Below are 21,182 nucleotides of genomic sequence, written 5' to 3'. Positions count from 1 at the left end.
GATTTTAATTAATGATAACAGTTATTTCCAGCCAACACCAGATGATTATTTGCTTCGCATTTTTTGTTTAAGTATGCATTCATTTATTTATTTTTATCTATTTTTTATTATTTCATTTAATTTTTTATTGACGAATTACTGACTTGTATTCAAGATAAGAGTGCATCATAGAAGCCCAAGTGATAACATGCAGGGGAATATTAAGGTGTAACAACCAAGACAAACCGCCAAGGAAGAGGTGTTTATAAGCCGCCTTGACCGATCTGAATACGAACACTAGAGTGAAGGTTTTTGCTTGTGCTAGTGAGAGGGCTCATCAGTCATCATAACTAAATGATACGACATGTATATACTTGAAGGAAAATTTATTCAATGTACCGCAAAGGAATACTCCTTCATATATCATGCTTTATTATTTCACAATTTCCTGTTCCAGTAATTTTGCTGTATCAGAGTCGTGCAAGATAAGCAAGTGTGAGTGCAGTTGTGGTTGTGGTGGTGGTGGTCCCAGGCTGATCTGGACTACAGATGCGGTACCCAGCCATATCGTCCGGGTTCTCCCAGGGATCCTTTGTTGAAGTCATATTGAGGATTTCTCTTGGTTGTGAGACTGAGATGCATGAGGAGAGTGTGCTGTGGTGAGAGCATTTCAGTGATAGCATTGTGTGATGCTACAGTGAGGTGCATGAGGCGAGTAAGAATATTATTGTGTGGTGTTAGGGGCGGCAATGAAATGAAGGTAGTGTATTGTGAGGGTGAAGTGAGTAAGTGTATTGTGGTGTTAGGGGCGACATTACAGTGAGAGCAGGGTAATTTATTTATGAGTTGCCGTTTCTCTTGGTACTGAAGTAAGTAAAGAGGTGAGGGTAGAGGTGGTAGGTGCGGTGTCTCGGTAGGCTGACGTTCCGTGGAGAACGAAAGGCAGCTTGTTTGACTCTTACGGTATAGGGCGGGAACCACAGTCAACCTGCAACGAGGAAAAATTAAAGTTCCATTCACATACTATAGTCCTTTCACCTTAAGATGGCCTAGATTTTCGCCGTTTTGTAGCTTATTTTAGAGAGTAGAACAGTCTGGTTTTCCATTTCTATGTTCACTCAGCAGTATACTGTAACAAGGGATCTGCATGGACAATAAATTCAGTGCTAAGAAATCCTCAGCGACTAAGGAGAATTCAGAATTAATATGAGTGACTCACTAGTTTAGGCCAGTTGAGATAATGAGTGTGTTAACAAGGGCAGGCCAGGTATAAAGGAATCCCGGCCTCTGGTCCCTATGGTCATAATGGGCCAATTAACCCCTTTGCTCACCCCGTCCCCAGTATGAGACGGAACTGAGCATTTTCAAAATTTAACAAAGAAGGGAACCCCGGGGTAGGGACTTATGAGCATTGCAACTATGAGCAGACAGGCGGAGGGCGGTACGCCTAGCTCCCTTCCAGAAAAATCTCTCGCACAGGGACTCTGCGAGCTAAGGGGTTAAAAGTATGAAATTGGTCCAAGTAAAAGGTTGAAGCAACAGAACAGACGCAACAATTCAGGACAGTTCTAGACATCAAGTGTATCTCCAAAGAGGTGCCTCAGCATAACGGAGTTCTGGCTTCTAGTACCTACGCTCCTACTGAGTTAAATGAAAGGTTAAGTCAACAGAAAAGACTAACATATTCAGGCCAGTTGCAGAGATTCAGCGTGTCATCGCAGAGAAGGCCAGGTAAGCAGGAGTACTTGTAGGCTACCCCAGAACTGCAGACACAACACTTAGAGCAGTCGGTGGGGTCGGCAAAGATGAGGGGGTACTCGCCATCAACCTCTGGGCACTGGTCGGACACTTCTTGGATGCAGGGCACGAGAGGGTCCTCAATGGCGGCCATAACACCACTGACCATCAAGAACACCACCACACTCAGAACGACAGCCTTCATCTGGATATGCGTCAACAGAGGGTATCGGTAAAAAGACATTGCTAACCATCACAAACACTACCAGACTCAAAATGACAACTTTCATCTGCAAGTGCGTAAAGAGAAAGCATAGGTATAATAGATCATTAACTATCACGCTCACCAACACTTTCAGAACAACAGGCTTCATCTGCAAATACATCAAAAGACAGTATCGATAATTACTAACCAACACACACACACACACACACACACACAAAACTACTTACATCTGGAAATGCGTCAAGAGGAAATATCGGTGACTGTAGAGTGGTGTTTTTGTTTTTGAACTCATTTTGGAAACCTTCGACCGGAAATGTGTGTGTGTGTGTGTGTGTGTGTGTGTGTGTGTGTGTGTGTGTGTGTGTGTGTGTGTGTGTGTGTGTGTGTGTGTTTTAAAGGTATTTGACTCTGTTCTTTTCCTCCATCACTTATAAAGCTAAATTTAGTCTCTCATCCGCTTTCATGACGTGTTGTTGTCTGGATGATTGTTACTTCTCGTGTCCAAGAGGTGGCGTGAAAGTGTGTATGAGGCCACCTACTAGGGCTCATATCCAGAGTTAAATATATTTAAAAAGAAAATGGAATGTACTGTATGTACCGGAGGCCTTATGATGACACAACGAGGAGCAGAGATAAAATTATTGAAGTGCAAAAATTGGTTGTTTTGTTATTGCAGGAGGGACAAGAAAAAGTGCAGAATCTTCCTGTCTGTTGTTCTTCGTGTTTAAGTAGGATTTCTCTTTGTAGGAAGGCCAAGAATAAAGTAGATGAATAATGTAGGTACTTGTGAGAAAGAGAGCGATGATGATGATGATGATGATGATGATGACGTGAAGATTCTACACTAACGTTATCCCCTTCAGCCCAAGGGCGTTTTCCCATGTTGTTCTAGCTAACATCTATCTATCTATCTATCTATTGCCAGACGTCACAATCCCGTAAGGGGTGGCCATTTGACTTTGAGTTATTTGTTTTACAGGGAGGGGCACTGACCCTCCACCAATCCACTTGCTGACACGTAGGGAGCACGTACGTATGGTTTGGTTATATGGTTACCACCCAGCGTTGTAAATGGTTTCTTGGCTTACAGGAAACCATTTGGCTTGTCACTCAATATAAAGCCACCCGTAAAGGAAAGAAAAGCAATAAGAAGTGAGAGGAAAGATGGGAGAAATAGGAAGAGAGGAGGGCAGGCACAGAAAAAGAATGATAAAGGCTAAGGAAGAAGTAGGCAGCACTACACAAAGTAAGTGGATGATGGTCGCCACCACCTACCAGTCTAGCTAACATCAGACTAGATTATTCAGTTTTAAAGACCCCTATTATTAAAAAAGGAACTGAAAATGTTTAATGAACTTCTCCCTAACCCTGAATGAAACTGTCTCTAGAGAGGAAAAATAAAATAATAATAGACGTGATCAATCCCCCGTTGTGTCTGTGATTTGTTGCGCAGGAGAGGGACGACTTCAAGCGATGGCATCGATACAGCCGGGTGGTTTCCTTCCCTGGTTATACAAATATCTCTCAGCTCCCCTTTCTGTTTCTGAATGGATGATGGGTGTCTGCAGAAATAGAGCAACATCAACCTGCAGTCCAGTGGGGACACGTAAAGATGTTTTGGAGTAAAGGACAATGTACGTGCTTGATCTTCCCACACCTCTTGTTCCTCCTGCCAAAACAATTGTAAGTTACTACGGGCAACCCACCGTAATTATTTTTGTGAATCCCACCGGGGTTGTGAGAAGCTCACAGTGACTTGAGTCTGTCCCGTACAACCTGATTGAGAGAAGGTCAGAGAGTGTTGTTATTATATTGCTTGGAGGTGTGGGAGTTCTTCCGGTATCACCACCTGCAGTCTTTTACGTCGCATCCACTCCCCAGTACGATGAACTTTTCGTTGACAAATTGGAGAAAAAAGAAGAAAGAAAAAAGAAACATAGTCCCACTACGGTGTTTCTTTCTTCTCCAGTACAACCATGTCATTTTCATCCCCGCAAATGTCGTTAACAGATTTTCAGCTTTGTGGACACTACTAGAGTTTCCGTTGTCCGAGTGGGAGGGTTTTTGAAACAATCACCTACACACCATTGCAGCATTTACTCATATTAACATTTTCAGTGCGATATACTCGTGCATATCCTCTCTCTCTCTCTCTCTCTCTCTCTCTCTCTCTCTCTCTCTCTCTCTCTCTCTTTATATAGATAGAGATAGATAGATGGATAGATAGATATAGATAGATAGATAGATAGATAGATAGATATATTCTATTTGTTTACCATTGAATGATTGTTTTCAGCTTTGTGGACAGCTATGGTAATGTTATCACTATTACAGTATCTCTGAGTGTGAGAGTCATTCTTGCCACAACATCTGCTATTATCAACCCCCTCCGTTTCAAGCAACGTGTATATCTATTTATTTATCTTTCTATCTATAGATAGATAGAGAGATAGATTATATATAGACTGATAGATACGGATGAATATTTCAGCTTTATAGAAACCTCTCGTAGTGCTATACAGTAGTACCTAAGAGTGAGGGTTGATATTCTCATGAGCACCTGCAAGTATTAAATTTATTACCCTTTTTTAATTATTGTTCTGAACTGTGACGTAAGTTATACAAGGACGACATTTGCTTACTCACTTGTCGTTGTTGCAGTTTTGGAAGAAGGTTTTGATATATACCATCCGTACGTCCATACTGGACAACCTTCAGCATTCATCCTTACAGGGTGTATTATCCCTGTGTGCGCCTGGTGGCCTAGTGGTGTGAACGTCTCAGTCTGAACTACGATCTTGCGTAGGTTCGATACCCACACAGCCCAGTAAAACAGGTCATCCGATGCGCAGGTCCCTAGGGAGGTAGAGATCCTGATGTCACGCCCGCCACTCACCGGACTGAGTGTATCCTGCTCTCAGTTGTATCCAGGCACAGAACGACGAGGATACTCTGTTGTTATGTTGTATGTGCCTTATATTCATGTAATCAATGAAAATGCCAAGTAACTTATCTGTACATGGTTGTTTTAACACTAAGCCTAAGACAAGAGGCACAAAAATGCAATATATTAGTTTTCCAAGAGAAGAAACATACATAGAGAAAGAGATAAGTGCCCGATGTCGTGCAGACAAAGTGAATCCAGACAATGGACCCAGAAGCTCTATACCCTTCGCTGAAAATGGTTTCATATATGACATGAAATATCGATTGCCTGGTGTTGAAAGGCTGAGAAACCAACGAGCACTGAAGAAAGAAGCTGTCTCATCCCTCGTTTGGCAAGATAGCCAGTTTCATTAACATACAACTAGTCTACAGTACAAAATGATTTCGCCTGTGTGATACGGTAGACAGGTGTGTGTGTGTGTGTGTGTGTGTGTGTGTGTGTGTGTGTGTGTGTGTGTGTGTGTGTGTGTGTGTGTGAGGGTACTGAAGTATACTGTGGGGCAGAGCCGTTTGTGTGAGGCAGCAACATTTATTGTGAAGGTATAGCATTACGTGAGAGAGTATGGCATTATTTGTGAAGGTAGAGCAATAGAAATAGAAATGTGAGTATGCGAGGGTAGAGCACTTTGTTGTGGAGCAGAGATGTGTGTACTTTGTTGTGGAGCAGAGATGTGTGTACTTTGTTGTGGAGCAGAGATGTGTGTGTGTGAGGCTGCAGCATTATTCGTGAATATACAGCAGTATGTCTGCAGGTATGGCATTATTTGCGGCGGTACAGCAATAGAAGAGCGCGCGCGCGTGCGTGTGTGTGTGTGTGGGGGGGGCATTATTTGTGCGTTACAGCATTATTTATGCTGGTATGGCATTGTTTGTGAGGGAACTGCATTGCTTGGCTAATTCAAATCATGGTTCTTAAGAAATAATTATCGTAATAAAAGGCTTAATAAGTGGTGTAATGTTACATTTATCATAAAGAAAGAAACACTGAGATATATGGGTGGATATATTGCTAGAAAAAAGTTTTCCCTGAAGTATCTATATTTAGGACACAGAGCAAGTAACAACCATTCTTCAAGCAAGATTTGGGTAGATATTAAAAATAAAGGCGAGCCGTATGCTCCACCTGAATAGAGAGGGAAATTTCTCCCCGTCATTTGAAGCAAGTGAGAGCAGCCACCATCCACCCATTCCATACAGTATTACTTTCACATGTCTCTTCCCTGAGTTTTATACAAATTGGCTTGCTGTATCTCAGGAAACCATTTACTAAGTTGGTTGGTAAACATAATTATAGTCAAATGGACGCCCGGTGATCTAGTGAGTCAAGGCGCTCCATCCGAATGGGAACGGTAAAGGTTTCCATCCGAGGGTGGGCTAAAGTTTATTGCTCACATAATGCCATTCAAGGGCATATGCGGCTGGTCAACCTTGTTTTTGATGTCCGGACTGAGTAATCAAGTGTCATGCCTCTACGCTACTGATGGGGCAAGAAAAGACTGTATTGGCCCTGTGAATCTAATATTACAGTATATGAGTAAAGCATGCCTGCCTGTCTGTTTCTCGCTGCTTAACCCTTCAGAACGATGAAACGGTGTTGTTGTTTAGTTCTAGCTGTCACAAGACGATTATGCTCAGAGGAGGACAGGACCTTTTGAACTGAAGGGGTTCAACTGTAGCCTTCATTTACTCCTTCACTACTTGAGGCTACTCCTAAAGCAGATTAAAATCATCTGCTAACAGCCAGAATGAAATAATGAAGTGAACACCTTGTCTGAACCATCACCCTTTGTTTTCTTACTTTGTTTCTCATGTCCTTCCTGTCTTTCTTTGTTTTACTTTCTTTCTTTTTAATTTTTTTCTTTTTCTTTTTTCTTTTTCTTTTCTTTTTTTCTGTTTTAGGCATTTTTATTTACCTTAGCGTAAGACCTTTCTTCTTTTCCTTTTTCTTCTTCTTCTTCTTCTTTTTTTTTACTTGACAGGTTACATTACCGCTTTAACTTACCCCTTCACTACCAGAGCTCACCCAAAAAGCTGAGTAATATCATCTGGTAGCAGCAGGAATAAATATAATTAATGTTACGTCCCGGGCTGAAGGGATTGATGCGGTATGTAATTACCTCCAGGTTTCACCGCATCGAAGTTCTCTCTTTCAGTACGATAATGTCTTCTCTAATCTGCAGCCACTAATAGATTGCCCTCAGCTTGACCGTTTCTTCCTGAGTACGTGTTTATCATGGCGGTCAGCCTGCCACAAGAAGATATTATTTAAAGAGATTAGATATTCTAATAGTAGGTGTTGGCGACAACTATCCACTCACTTGTTCCCTACTTCTTCCTTCACCTTCAACATTTTATTTCTGTGCCTGCCCTCCTCTCGTCCCACTTTTCCGTTTCCTTCCTGTCACCTTCTATTAATCCTTTCACATCAGGTGGCTCTACTCTGAGTGACAAGCCTAATGGTTTCCTGTTATCCAGAAAACCATTTACAACGCCAGGTCGTAATCATATAACCAGATCACGGGGTGAAGTGGAGCCTACTCTGGTGCCCTTTTTAACTAGATGGAGAGGAGCCAATGTGACATCCACCCAGGAACAAAACTTTCACATACAAACTCTACGTTGTGGTGAGGCGCTGTCAGTCGCAAGAGAACAAGAGTTCATTGCACGTGACGGCCCTGAAGGGACGGTTGCTTGCCTGTGGTTGATGGGTCTGACCGGCCAGAGGGACTGGAGTTGATCATCATCATCATCAACAAAAACAGCTATTTCTATCAGTGAATGGATTAGTGAAGGTTGTATTTATTATGCTTCCACCCACCTATGATGGAGGAGGCATTAAGTGCTTGGTTTGTCCGTTTATGTGTGCCTGGGTGCGTGGGTGCGTTCTTCCGTCCGTAACACTTCTGGACGCGATATCCCCTGAACTCATCGACTGATTTCCACCAAGCTTGGTCAGTGATGCAGTATGAGGAGATGATGAACTGATTAGGTCCGCTAGGTCAAGGTCATATGGGGTCGATTTAGTTTATCCTTGTGGGCGCGAAATCTCCTGAACTCTTCTACGGATTTTGACGAAACTTTTGTCAGTGATACAAATATGAAGGGATGATGAACTGATTAGAACAGCAAGATGAAGGGGTCAGAGATCAAGGTCATTAGGGTGTAGGCGCGATATCTCTTGACCGCCTCGATAGGTGTTGACCAAACTTTTGTCGGTGATACAGTATGAAGGGACGATGAACTGATTGGGTCAGCAAGGTCAAGGGTTCAAATGTCAAGGTCATATGGGGCTGACTTAGTTTATCTTTAGTCTCATTTAAACCCGCAATGAAATCTTTCATGGAGGCTGTATGGTGAGTCCGTGAGCAAGGCTTGGCGGAGGCACACGAGTGATGGTTTGCGTTCACAGTTCGGGGCTCGAGTTCTCGGCGTTTTATCAACTCTGTCATTTATTGGGTGAATGAGGGCTGCATCTTTTAACTCTACTCACGACTGGGTTAATGAAGGATGTATCTAACATGTCCAATTCGAGAAGTCTCTCTCTTAAGTAAAATAAATTTACCTAGAATTAACACCGATTAAATATAGAAGCACGTCCCAGGACTGACGGTTTTTTTCTCGCTGTTGCTGTAGCCCCAGGCTAATCTGGAAGTGAACCTGGTAGACTGCAGACCTACGACGCTCTTCTCTTACAGTCCACCATCCTGTATTCGGTGGATACGGAGGGGGATTGAGGGACGTTTTTATAACATTACAGCACCAAATCCCCATCATATTTGCTCCACCGCATGAAGCCATCCCCCTCAAAGGCAACTGACGAGGATAGCTCCAAAAGAATTTTTTTTTCCAGATTAATGAGCCGTATTTTTAGCGACTGGGGAGGAATCGTTGCGCCTTTTCCTAACGATTTGTTTTTGCATATTACATTTCCGTATTCCATTGTGTGTAATTAGTGCCGCTTCATTACAAAGATAATTTCCATCAACAACATAAAAAGGGATATTGGGGTGTAATGTGCAGAAGACATTGCAAAGGAGGTGGTCTTACAAATCTTCAAAGCCACTCAAAATACGACCCTTATGACACGTAACTGTGTAATTACAACTCAATGTCCCTAATTCACCTCTCCCTGTGAATAGACTAAGAAAATGAGACCCTGTCCATATGTTACGGTAGTCATCATCATCATCATCATCATCATCATCACTACCACCACCGCCGTCACCACAGCCACCACAATCATCATCATCATCATCGTGCACTGTTTTTACCGCCTACAGTAAGGATGGGGCGGGGTAGCATCCAGAAAACAAGGAACAAGTGGGCACGACAGAGGGAGAAATAATCAACTGCAAGGGCAATTAAACGTACAAGACAGTCAGTCCCTCACCATTTATGCCCGGGAATCCTGACTACCTCACAAGCGTAACCGTCCACACATCGTAGGTTTTCTTAATTTTGTTTTTGAAGACACCAGCCCTCTCTTACTTTGCTGATGCTTAAACTCTTTAATTTTTTAAGTGTCTCTCTCATAGAACCATGCAGCGATTTTTTTCCACTTTATATCTTGACAATCCCTTGAAAGCAATTCATAACGCTTTAATACTGATACAGTTTGCATCAGATGCATACAAGCTGACACTATAGTTTCTTGCACAAAATAAATAGCTAAGGAAAAGGAGCTACGAACAATCCAGGATCACTTAGAACTCAAACAGTAAGCCGATATTCTCATCACCCTGCAAGACTTTCTAGCACCTTTTCCATGCCTGTTTTTTCTTGCATGTGACTCGTTCATATAAAAACCTTTGATATCAATGCAAACACTGCCCATGGAGAAAAGGTATAATTAACCCTCTCATGGGCGGGACAGCTCTAATTCTTAATCCAGCTAACGCTAGACGATTTAATTCGGTTGACAGAGAATCATCGGAGCCAAAGAATATTAATCGTGGTAACTTAAAGCCTCTCAAGGTATGAAAAAAAATCAATTTCTTACTGCAGCTAACACCTCATGATTATATGCTTTGTATTTTTTATATATGATTGTATGTGCGTATGAATGTATGTATGTCTTTATTTATTTATTTTTATTTATTTATTACTGACTTGCTTCCTAGCTATAGTGTATCATAGGAGTCCAAGTGATAATATGCAGGGGAATATTAAGGAGTAATAACCAAGAGAAACCGCCAAGGAGGAGGTGTTAATAAGTCTCCTTGACCGACCTGAATACGAAAACTGGAGCGAATGTTTTTGCCTGCGCAAGTGAGAGGGGTAATCAACCATCACAACTAAATGATACAACATATATTTGAAGGAAAATTTATTCGATGTACAGCAAAGAAATACATATATAGATACATTGCTTTATTGCTTCATAATTTCCTGTTCGTGTAATTTTGCTGTATCAGAGTTATGCAAAATGAATATGTGTGAGAGAAGTTATTGTTGTTGTTTTGGTTGTGGTGGCGGTGGTCTCAGGCTGATCTGGACTGGAGGTACCCAGTCACTTCGTCCGGATTCTCCCAGGGATCCTTTGTTAAGGCCATGTTGAGGATTGTCTTGGTTGTGAGAGTGAGGTGCATGAAATGAGTGTGCTTGGTGAAAGCCGGCATTTCAGTGACAACATAGCGTGATGTTACAGTGAGGTGCATGAGGTGATAAAGTAAGAATATTATAGTGTGGTGTTAGGGGCGGCAGTGCAATAAAGCAGCGTGTTGTGAGGGTGAAGTAAGGCGCTAGTGCGTTGTGGTGTTATCGGTGGCATTACAGTGAGAGCAGAGTAATTTATTTATGAATTGCCTTTTCCCTTTCTATTGAACCAGGTAAAGAGGTGAGGGTAGAGGCTGATAGTTGCGATGTCTCGGTAGGCTGGTGTTTCATGGAGAATGAAAGGCTGCTTGTTTACCTCTTACGGTATAGGGCGGGAACCACAGTCAACCTGAAACGAGGAAAAATTAAAGTTCCATTCACGTACTATAGTCCTTTCACCTTAAGCTGGCATAGATTTTCGCAGTTTTGTAGCTTATTTTACAGAGTGGAACAGTTTGATTTTCCATTTCTATCCTCACCCTGCAGTATCTAAGTGGGGATCTGTATGCACAATAAATTCACTGCTAAGAATTCCTCAGCGCCTAATGAGAGTTCTGAAATATTAGGAGTGACTCACTATTTTAGGCCATTTGAGATATCGAGTGTGTCAACAAGGGCAGGCCCGGTATAAAGGAATCCTTGGCCTCTAGTCTGGTCCGTATGGTCATAATGGGCCAGTTAACCCCTTTGCACCTCGCGTCCCCAGTATGAGATGGAACTGGCCACTTTCAAAATTTAATAAAGAAGGTAACCCCGGGGTAGGGACTTATAAGCATTGCAACTATGAGCGGACAGGTGGAGGGCGGTACGCTTAGCACCCTTCCAGCAAAATCCTTCACGCAGGGACTCTGGGAGCTAAGGGGTTAAAAGTATGAAATTGGTCCAAGCAAAAGGTTGAAGCAACAGAAAAGACGCAACATTTCAGACAGTTGCAGATATCAAGAGTATCTCCGAAGCCCCAGCATAAAGGACTCCTTTCTCTGGTCCCTACGCTCCAAATTAGTTAACTACAAGGCTAAATCAACAGAAATCACTTACTTGGTCGGGATAGTTGCAGACTTTCAGCGTGTCATCAAAGAGAAGGTCATATTTGCAGGTTTTCTCGTAGGCTACCCCAAAGCTGCAGATACAGAACTTAGAGCAGTCGTTGGGGTCGGCAAGGATGAGGGGGTAATCGCCATCAACCTCTGGGCACTGGTCGGACACTTCTTGGATGCAGGGCACGGGAGGCCAGTCAGCCGCGGCCAGAACGCCACTGACCATCAAGCACACCACCACACTCAGAACGACAGCCTTCATCTGGGTATGCGTCAACAAAGGGTATCGGTAAAAAGACATTGCTTACCATCACAAACACTACCAAACTCAAAATGACAACCCTCATCTGCTAGTGCGTGAAGAGAAAACATAGGTATAATAGATTGTTAACCATCAAGCACACCAACACTTCAGAAACAGGCTTCATCTGCAAATGCATCAAAAGACAGTATCGATAATTACTAACCAACACACACACACACACACACACACACACACAACTGTGTACATCGATGCGTCAAGAGAAAATGTCGGTTACTGGAGAGTGGTGTTTTTGTACTCATTTTGGATACTTTCGACTGGAAAGTGTGTGCGTGTGTGTGTGTGTGTGTGTGTGTGTGTGTGTGTGTGTGTGTGTGTGTGTGTGTGTTTTAAAGGTGTTTTACTCTGTCCTTTTCCTCCATCATTTATAAAGCTAAATTTAGTCTCTCATCCGCTTTCATGACGTGTTGTTGTCCGGATGATTGTTACTTCTCGTGTCCAAGAGGTGGCGTGAAAACGTGTATGAGGCCACCTGCTAGGGCTCAGGGAAGAACTGCCTCGCTTATACCCAGTGTTAAATATATTTAAAAAGAAAATGGAATGTATGTGCCGGAGGCCTTATACTGACACAACTAGGAGCAGGGATAAAATTATTGCAGTACAAAAATTGGTTGTTTTGTTACTGAAGGAGGGAGAAGAAAAAGTACAGAATCTTCCTGTCTGTTGGTCGTCGTGTTTAAGAAGGATTTCTGTTTGTAGGAAGGCTAAGAATAAAGTGGATGAATAATGTTGGTACTTGTGAGAAAAAGCTCGATGATGATGATGATGACGTGACGATTCAACACTAACGTTATCTCCTTCAGCCCAAGGGCGTATTTCCCATACTGTTCTAGCTAACATCAGACTAGGTTATTCAGTTTTAAAGACTCCTATTATTAAAAAAAGAACTGAAAATGGTTAATGAACTTCTCCCTAACCTGATTGAAACTGTCTCTAGAGAGGAAAAATATAATAATAATAGACGTGATTAATTCCCTGTTGTGTCTGTGATTTGTTGTGCAGGAGAGAGACGACTTCAAGCGATGGCATCGATACAGCCGTGTGGTTTCCTTCCCTGATTATACAAATATCCCTCAGCTCCCCTTTCTGTTTCTGAATGGATGATGGGTGTCTGCAGAAATAGAGCAACATCAACCTGCAGTCCAGTGGGTTCACGTAAAGATGTTTTGGAATAAGGGACAATGTACGTGCTTGATATTCCCACACCTCTTGTTCCTCCTGCCAAAACAATTGTAAGTTACTACGGGCAATCCGTCGTCATTATTTTTGTGAATATCCCCCCCCCCCCCCCCGGGTTACGAGAAGCTCACCGTGACTTGAGTCTGTCCCGTAGAGCCTGATTGAGAGAAGGTCAGAGGGTGTTGGTATTATATTGCTTGGAGGTGTGGGAGTTCATCCGGTATCACCACCTGTAGTCTTTTACGTCGCATCAACCTCTCCAGTACAGTCATGTCATTTTCATCTCCGAAATGTCGTAAACAGATTTTCAGCTTTGTAGACATTACTAGAGTTTCCGTTGCCCGAGTGGGAGGGTTTTTGAAACAATGACCTATACACCATTGCAGCATTTACTCATATTAACCTTTTCAGTGCGGTATACTCGTGTATATCCCCTCTCTCTCTCTCTCTCTCTCTCTCTCTCTCTCTCTCTCTGTTCTATTTGTTTACCACTGAACAATTGTTTTCAGCTTTGTTGACAGCTATGGTAACGTTATAACTATTATCTTTCAGTGTGAGAGTCATTCTTGTCACAACATCTGCAAGCACCCAGTCATTATCAACCCCTCCGTTGCAAGCTACGTGTATATCTATCTATCTATCTTATATATCTATATCTATATCTATATCTACATCTATCTCTCTATATATCTATCTATCTAGATTATATATAGACAGATAGATTCAGACAAATATTTCAGCTTTATAGAAACCTCTCGTAGTGCTATAATACCTAAGAGTGAGGGTTGATATTCTCATAAGCACCTGCAAGTATTTATTACCATTTTTTGATTATTGTTCTGAACTGTGACGTAATAGGCCAGTTATACAAGGACGACACTTGCTTACTCACTTGTCGAAGAGAGTTTTGATATATACCATCCGTAAGTCCATACTGGCCAACCTTCAGCATTCATCCTTACAATGTGTATTATCCCTATGTGCGCCTGGTGGTCTAGTGGTGTGAACGTCCCAGTCTAAGTTACGATCTTGCACAAGTTCGATACCCACTCGGCCCAGTAAAACAGGTCAGGCAATGCGAGGGTCCCTATGGAGATGGGGGTGATCCTGATGTCACTCCCGCCACTCGCCGGGCTGAGTGTATCCCGCACTCTGTTGTATCCAGGTACAGAACGACGAGGATACTCTGTTGTTATTTGTTGAATGTGCCTTATATTCATGTAATCTATGAAAATAGCATGTCACTGCTTTGTATTTGGTTGTTTTAACACCAAGCTTAAGACAAGAGGCACAAAAATATAATATATTAGTTTTCCAAGAGGAGAAACATACAGAGAGAAGGGGATAAGTGCCTGGAGTCGTGCAGACAAGGTGAATCCAGACAATGCACTCATAAGCTCTATACATTTCGCTGAAAATGATTTAATAGATGACAGGGAATATTGATTGCCTGGTGTTAAAAGGCTGAGAACCCAACGAGCACTGAAGATAGCCGTCCCATCTCTCTTTTTGCCAAAGAGCCAGTGTCATTATTAACATGGAACTAGTCTACAGTATATAATGATTTCGCCTTTGTGTGATGGTAGACAGGTGTGTGTGTGTGTGTGTGTGTGTGTGTGTGTGTGTGTGTGTGTGTGTGTGTGTGTGTGTGTGTGTGTGTGTGTGTGTGTGTGTGTGTGTGTGTGTGTGTGTGTGTGTGTGTGTGTGTGTGTGTGTGTGTGTGTGTGTGTGAGGGTAGAGCAATATATTGTGGGGCAGAGTCGTTTGTGTGAGGCAGCAACATTATTTGTGAAGGTATGCATTATGTGGGCAGGTATGGCATTATTTGTGAAGGTAAAGCAATAGAAATGTGTGTATGAGAGTGTAGAGTACTATGTTGTGGGGCAGAGGTGTGTGTGTGTGTGTGTGTGTGTGTGTGTGTGTGTGTGTGTGTGTGTGTGTGTGTGTGTGTGTGTGTGTGTGTGTGTGTGTGTGTGTGTGTGTGTGTGTGTGTGAGGCTACAGCATTATTTGTGAATGTACAGGATTATGTCAGCAGGTACGGCATTATTTGCGAAGATACAGCAATAGAAGTGTGTGTGTGTGTGTGTGTGTGTGTGTGTGTGTGTGTGTGTGTGTGTGTGTGTGTGTGTGTGTGTGTGTGTGCCATTATTTGTGCATTACAGCATTATTTGTGCGGGCATGGCACTGTTTGTGAGGGTACTGCATTGTTTGCCTAATGCAAGTCATGGTTATTGAAGAAATAATTTTCGCACGGAATGGTTTAATAAGTGGTGTAATGTTACATTTATCATAGAGGAAGAAACACTGAGATATATAGGTGGACATATTGTAAAAAAAAGAAAAAAGAAAAAAACGAAAAAAAAAAAAAGCTTTCCCTGAAGTATCCACGTTTAGGACATAGAGCAAGTAACAACCCTTCTTCAAGCAAGACTTGGGTAGATATGAATAACAAAGGCGAGCTGGATGCTCCATGTGGATGGAGAGAGAAATTTTTCACCGTCATTTGTAGCAAGTGAGGGCAGCCACCATCCAAGCATTCCATAAAGTATTACCTTCACATGACTCTTCCCTGAGTTTTATGCGAAATGGCCTCCCGTATCCCAGGAAACTATTTACTACGTTGATTGGTAAACATAATTATAGCCAAGTGGACGCCCGGTGATCTTGTAAGTTAAGGTGCTTCCGCCGAGTAGGACCAGTAAAGGTTTCCTTCCAAGGGTTGGCTAAGTTTATTGCCCACATAATGCGACTCAAGGGCATATGCGGCTGGTCAACCTTGTTTTTCATGTCCGGACTGAGTGACCTAGCGCCATGCCTCTATGCTCCTGATGGGGCAAGAGAGGACTGCATTGGCCCTGTGAATCCAATATTATATTTTAAAGCATTCTTGGCTGCTGGTTCTCGCTGCTTAACCCTTCAGAACGATGCGACGGTTTCTTGTTTAGTTCTTGCTGCCACAAGACGATTATGTTAATTTAAGGACAGGACCTTTTAAATTGAAGGGGTTAAACTGTAGCCCTCATTTACTTATTCACTACTTGAGGTTTCTCCTAAAGCATAATAAATTCGTCTCGTAACAGCAAGAATGAAAATGAAGTGAACTGCTTGTCTGAATCACCACCCTTTGTTTTCTTTCTTTGTTTCTCATGTCCTTCCTTTCTTTCCATGTTTTTCTTTCTTTCTTTCTTTTTTATTTGTTGCTTTTAGACAATTTTATTTACCTTAAAGTAAGATTTTTTTTTTTTTTTTTTTTTTTTGATGGGCTTTACCTTACCCTTTCACTACCAGAGGTCTCCCATAAAACTGAGTAGAATCGTCTGGTAGCAGCAAGAATAAATATAATTAATGTTACGTCCTCGGGCCGAAGAGGTAAAATGCGCTATGTAATTTCCTCCATCTTTCACCCCTTTCAGTACAGTAATGTCTTCTCTAATCCGCAGCCACTAATAGATTGCCCTCAGGTTAACCGTTTCTTCCTGAGTTCGTCTTGATCATGGTAATCAGCCTGCCAGCAGAAGATATTATTTAACCAGATCAGCTATTTCTAATTGTAGGTGTTGGCGACCACTATCCACTCACTTGCTGCCTACTTCTTCCCTCATCTTTATCATTCTAAGTCTGTGTCTGCCCTCCTCACGTCCCACTTTTCCCTTTCCTTGCTGTCGCCTTCTATTAATCCTTTCACTTCAGGTGGCTCAACTCTGAGTGAAAAGCCTAATGATTTCCTGTTACCCAGAAACCATTTACAACTCTAGGTGGTAATCATATAACCAGATCACGGGGTGAAGTGGAGCCTACTATGGTATCCATGTTAACTGGATTGAGAGACGCCAATGTGGCATCCATCCAGGAACAAAATCTTAACATACTTGCACACGCCTCGCTGTAGCGAGCCGCTGCCAGTCACAAGAGAACAACAGTTCACTGCACGTGACGGCCCTGAAGGGTCGATTGATTGCCTGTGGTTGATGGGTCTGCCGGCCAGAGGGACTGGTGTTGATGAACACCAGTCTCTCTGGCCGACAACAACAGCTATTTCTGTAAGTGGGTGGATTAATGAAGGTTGTATTTATTATGTTTCCACCCACCTATGGTGGAGGAGGCATTAAGTGTTTGGTCTGTCCATTTATGAGTGCGTGGGTGCGTGGGTGCGTTCTTCTGTCCGTAACACTATTCTGGGCGCGATTTACATGAACCCATCGACTGATTTCCACCAAGCTTGGTCAGTGATGCAGTATGAGGAGATGATGAATTGATTAGGTCAGCTAGCTCAAGGTCATATGGGGTCGATTTAGTTTTTCCTTATGAGCGCGAAATCTCCTGAACCCTTCTACGGATATTGGCGAAACTTCTGTCAATGATACAGTATGAAGGGATGATGAACTGATTAGAACAGCAAGGTCAAAGGATCAAAGGTCAATGTTATCAGGGTGTGGGCGAAATATCTCTTGACCTCCTCGATGGATGTTGACCAAACTTTTGTCGGTGATACAGTATGAAGGAACGATGAACTGATTGGGTCAGCAAGGTCAAGGGTTCAAATGTCAAGGTCATATGGGGCTGACTTAGTTTATCTTTAGCCTCATTTAAACTCGCAATGAAATCCTTCTTGGAGGCTGTTTGGTGAGTCCGTGAGCAAGGCTTGGCGGAGGCATAACAAGTGATGCTTTGCGTTCACAGTTCGGGGCCCCGAGTTCTAGGCGTTTCATCAACTCTTGTCAGTAATTGGGTGAATGAGGGTTGCATCTTTTAACTCTAGTCACGACTGGGTTAATGAAGGTTGTATCAAACATGTCCAGTTCGAGAAGTCTCTCTCATAAGCAAAATAAATTTACCTAGAATTAACACCAATGAAATATAGAAGCAAGTCCCCCGGCTGAAGGGGTTTTTCTCACTGTTGCTGTAGCCCCAGGCTAATCTGGAAGTGAACCTGGTAGACTGCAGACCTATGACGCTCTTCTCTTACAGTCCACCATCCTGTATTCGGGGAATAAGGAGGGGGACTGAGGGACTTTTTTATAACATTACGGTACCAAATCCCCATCATATTTGCTCCACCGCATGAAGGCGTCCCTCTCTAGCACAAAGGACAAGGATAGCTCCAAAAGAAAATTCTTTCCCAGATTAATGAGCCGTATTTTAAGCGACTTGGTAGGCATATTATAAGTCAACATTCCCTTGTTTGTAATTAGTGCTGCTTCATTACAATAATAATTTGCATCAACAACATTAATGGGGATATTTAGGTGTAATGTGCAGAATACACTGGAACGGAGATGGTTTTACGAATCTTCAGTGCCACTCATAGCACGACCCTTATGACATGTAACTGTGTAATTACAACTCCATGTCCCTATTTCTCCTCTGCCTGTGAATAGACTAGGAAAATGAGACCCTGCTCATGTGTAACGGTAGTCATCATCATCATCATCATCCCTAACACCATCGCCGCCACCACAGCCGCCACAATCGTCATCATCACTATCATCGTGCACTCTTTTTACAGCCTACAGTAAGGATGGGGTGGGGTAGGATCCAGAAAACAAGGAAAGAATGAGCAGGACAGAGGGAGAAATAATCAACTGCAAGGGCAATTAAAAGTACAAGACAGTCAGTCCCTCATCATTTATGCCTGGGAATCCTGACTACCTCACAAGCGTAACCGTCCACACATCTAGGTTTTCTTTATCTTTGAAGACACCAGCCCCCTCTTACTTTGCTTATGCTTAAACTCTTTAATTTTTTAATTTTTTAAGTGTCTGTCTCATAGGACCATACAGCGATTATTTTTCCACTTCATATCTTGACATTCCATTGAAAGCAATTCATAACGCTTTAATACTGATACAGTTTGCATCAGAAGCATACAAGATGACAATGAAGTTTCATGTACCAAATAAGTAGCTAAGGAAAAGGTGCTACGATTTATCCAGGACCACTTAGAACACGAGCAGTAAGCCGATATTCTTAATTCCCTGCAAGACTTTCTGACACCTTTTCCTGGCCTGTTTATGCTTGCATGTGACTCGTTCGTATATAAGCCTTTGATATCAATGCAAATGCTGGTCATGGTGAAAAGGTATAATTAACCCGCTCATGGGCAAGACAGCTCTAGTTTCTAATCCAGCTAAAGCCAGGCGATTTAACTCTGTTGAGAGTGAATCGTCGGAGCCAAAGAATATTAATCATGGTAACATTAATCCTCTCATAGTATAAGAAAAATCAATTTCATATTGAAGCTATCACCAGATGATATCCATTGTAGTTATTATGTATGTATGTATGTCTTAATTTATGTATTTTTTATTTAACTATTACTGACTTGTTTCCAAGATAAGAGTGCATCATAGGAGTCCAAGTGATAACATGCAGGGGAATATTAAGGAGTAACAACCAAGACAAACCGCCAAGGAAGAAGTGTTTATAAGCCTCTTGACCGACTTGAATACGAACACTACCGTTGAGCGAATGTTTTTGCTTGCGCTAGTGAGAGGGGTAATCAACCATCACAACCAAATGATACAACACATATATATTTGAAGGAAAATTTATTCCATGTACCGAAAAGAAATACACCAACATATTATCATGCTTTATTGCTCTATAATTTCCTCTTCGTGTGCTTTTGTTGTATCAGAGTTGTGCAAGATGCATAAGCGTGGGCGCTGTTATTACTGTTGTTGTTGCTGTGGTGGTTGTGGTGGTGGTGGTCCTAGGCTGATCTGGACTGCAGGTACCCAGCCACTTCTTTCGGGCGCTTCCAGAGATCACTTGTAGAGGCCATACTGAGGATTTGTCTTCGTTGTGAGAGTGAGGTGCTTGAGAAGAGTGTGCTGTGGTGAGAGCAGGCATTTCAGTGACAGCATAGCGTGATGTTACAGTTAGATGCATGAGGTGATTAAGTAAGAATATTATAGTGTTGTGTTAGGGGCGGCAATGAAATAAAGGCAGTGTGTTGTGAGAGTGAAGTGAGTAAGTGCGTTGTGCTGTTAGGGGCGGCATTACATTGACAGCAGAGTAAATTATTTGTGAGCTGTATTTTCTCTTGGTACTGAAACAGGTAAAGGGGTGAGGGTAGAGGTTGATATTTATAGCTTCTCGGTAGTTTGGTGTTCCATGAAGAGAGGGAGGCAACTTGTTTACCTCTTACGGTTTAGGGCGGGAACCACAGTCAACCTGAAACAAGGAAAGATATGAATTATTTTCACATACTATAGGCCGTTCACCTTAACCTGGCTATGATTTTCTCCTTTTTGCAGCATATTTTAGAGCGTAGAGCACAGTCTGTTTCTCCACTTCAATGTTCACCCACCAGTATACTGTAACTGGGGATCTGTATGCACAATAAACTCAGTGCTATGAATTCCTCAGCCCCTAACGAGAGTTCTTAATTAATAGGAGTGACTCACTAGTTTAGGCCAGTTGAGGTATCGAGTGTGTCATCAAGAGCAGGCCCGGCGTAAAGGAATCCTGGCCTCTGGTCCCTACGTTTATAATGGCCCAATTAAAAGGGTGAGTGGGTCATGTAAAAAGTTCAAGCAAGAGAAGAGACTCAATTCAGAACAGTTTCAGATATCAAGAGTATCATCAAAAAGGGTCCCAGAATCAAGGAATACTTTCTCTGGTCCCAGTGCTCCAAATTAGTTATATAAAATGTTAAATCAAGAGAAAACACTTACATTTTCGTAATAGTTGCATACTTTCAGAATGTCATCGAAGAGAAGGCCAAGATAGCAGGAGTGCTGGTAGGCTATTCCAAAGCTGCAGATACAGAACCTAGAGCAGTCCAGGGGGTCGGCAAGGATGAGGGGGTACTCGCCATCCACCTCTGGGCACTGGTCAGACACTTCTTGGATGCAGGTCGGGTAAGGTTTTTCAGTGGAGGCCAGAACGCCACTGACCATCAAGCACACCGCCACACTCAGAACGACAGCCTTCATCTGGATATGCATTTACAGAAGGTATCGGTAAAAAGACATTGCTAACCACCACAAACACTACAAGACTCAAAATGACAGCCTTCATCTGCATGTGCGTTAAGAGAAAACACAGATAAAAGAGATCGTTAACGATCACGCACACCAACACCTTCAGAACAATAGGTTTCATCTACAAATGCATCAAAAGACAATGTCGATAATTACTAACCAACACACACA

The 21,182-nt window shown here is 42.4% G+C and overlaps 1 protein-coding gene across 1 annotated transcript in view; it reads right to left on the bottom strand.

The window, feature by feature from the left end:
* Nucleotides 1-449: 449 nt before the first annotated feature.
* Nucleotides 450-21,182, bottom strand: part of LOC145403736 (uncharacterized) — a 37,412-nt gene continuing 16,679 nt past the window's right edge. Inside the window, exons 2-8 of the mRNA XM_080275416.1 lie at nucleotides 20,724-20,963; nucleotides 20,174-20,199; nucleotides 16,893-17,061; nucleotides 11,522-11,782; nucleotides 1,661-1,921; nucleotides 942-967; nucleotides 450-633 (exon numbers count right to left, since the gene is read on the bottom strand). Of these exons, the coding sequence (XP_080131542.1) occupies nucleotides 450-633; nucleotides 942-967; nucleotides 1,661-1,921; nucleotides 11,522-11,782; nucleotides 16,893-17,061; nucleotides 20,174-20,199; nucleotides 20,724-20,963 (1,167 nt within the window). The remainder of the gene's footprint in view (nucleotides 634-941; nucleotides 968-1,660; nucleotides 1,922-11,521; nucleotides 11,783-16,892; nucleotides 17,062-20,173; nucleotides 20,200-20,723; nucleotides 20,964-21,182) is intronic.

This window comes from Coenobita brevimanus, chromosome 61 (genome assembly GCF_032717465.1).
Source record: "Coenobita brevimanus isolate Jiangsu-jjx chromosome 61, ASM3271746v2, whole genome shotgun sequence".
Classification (NCBI taxonomy): Eukaryota; Metazoa; Arthropoda; class Malacostraca; order Decapoda; family Coenobitidae; genus Coenobita; species Coenobita brevimanus.
Note: the sequence above shows the minus strand (reverse complement) of the source record. Positions and strands in the feature narration are given on the sequence as shown.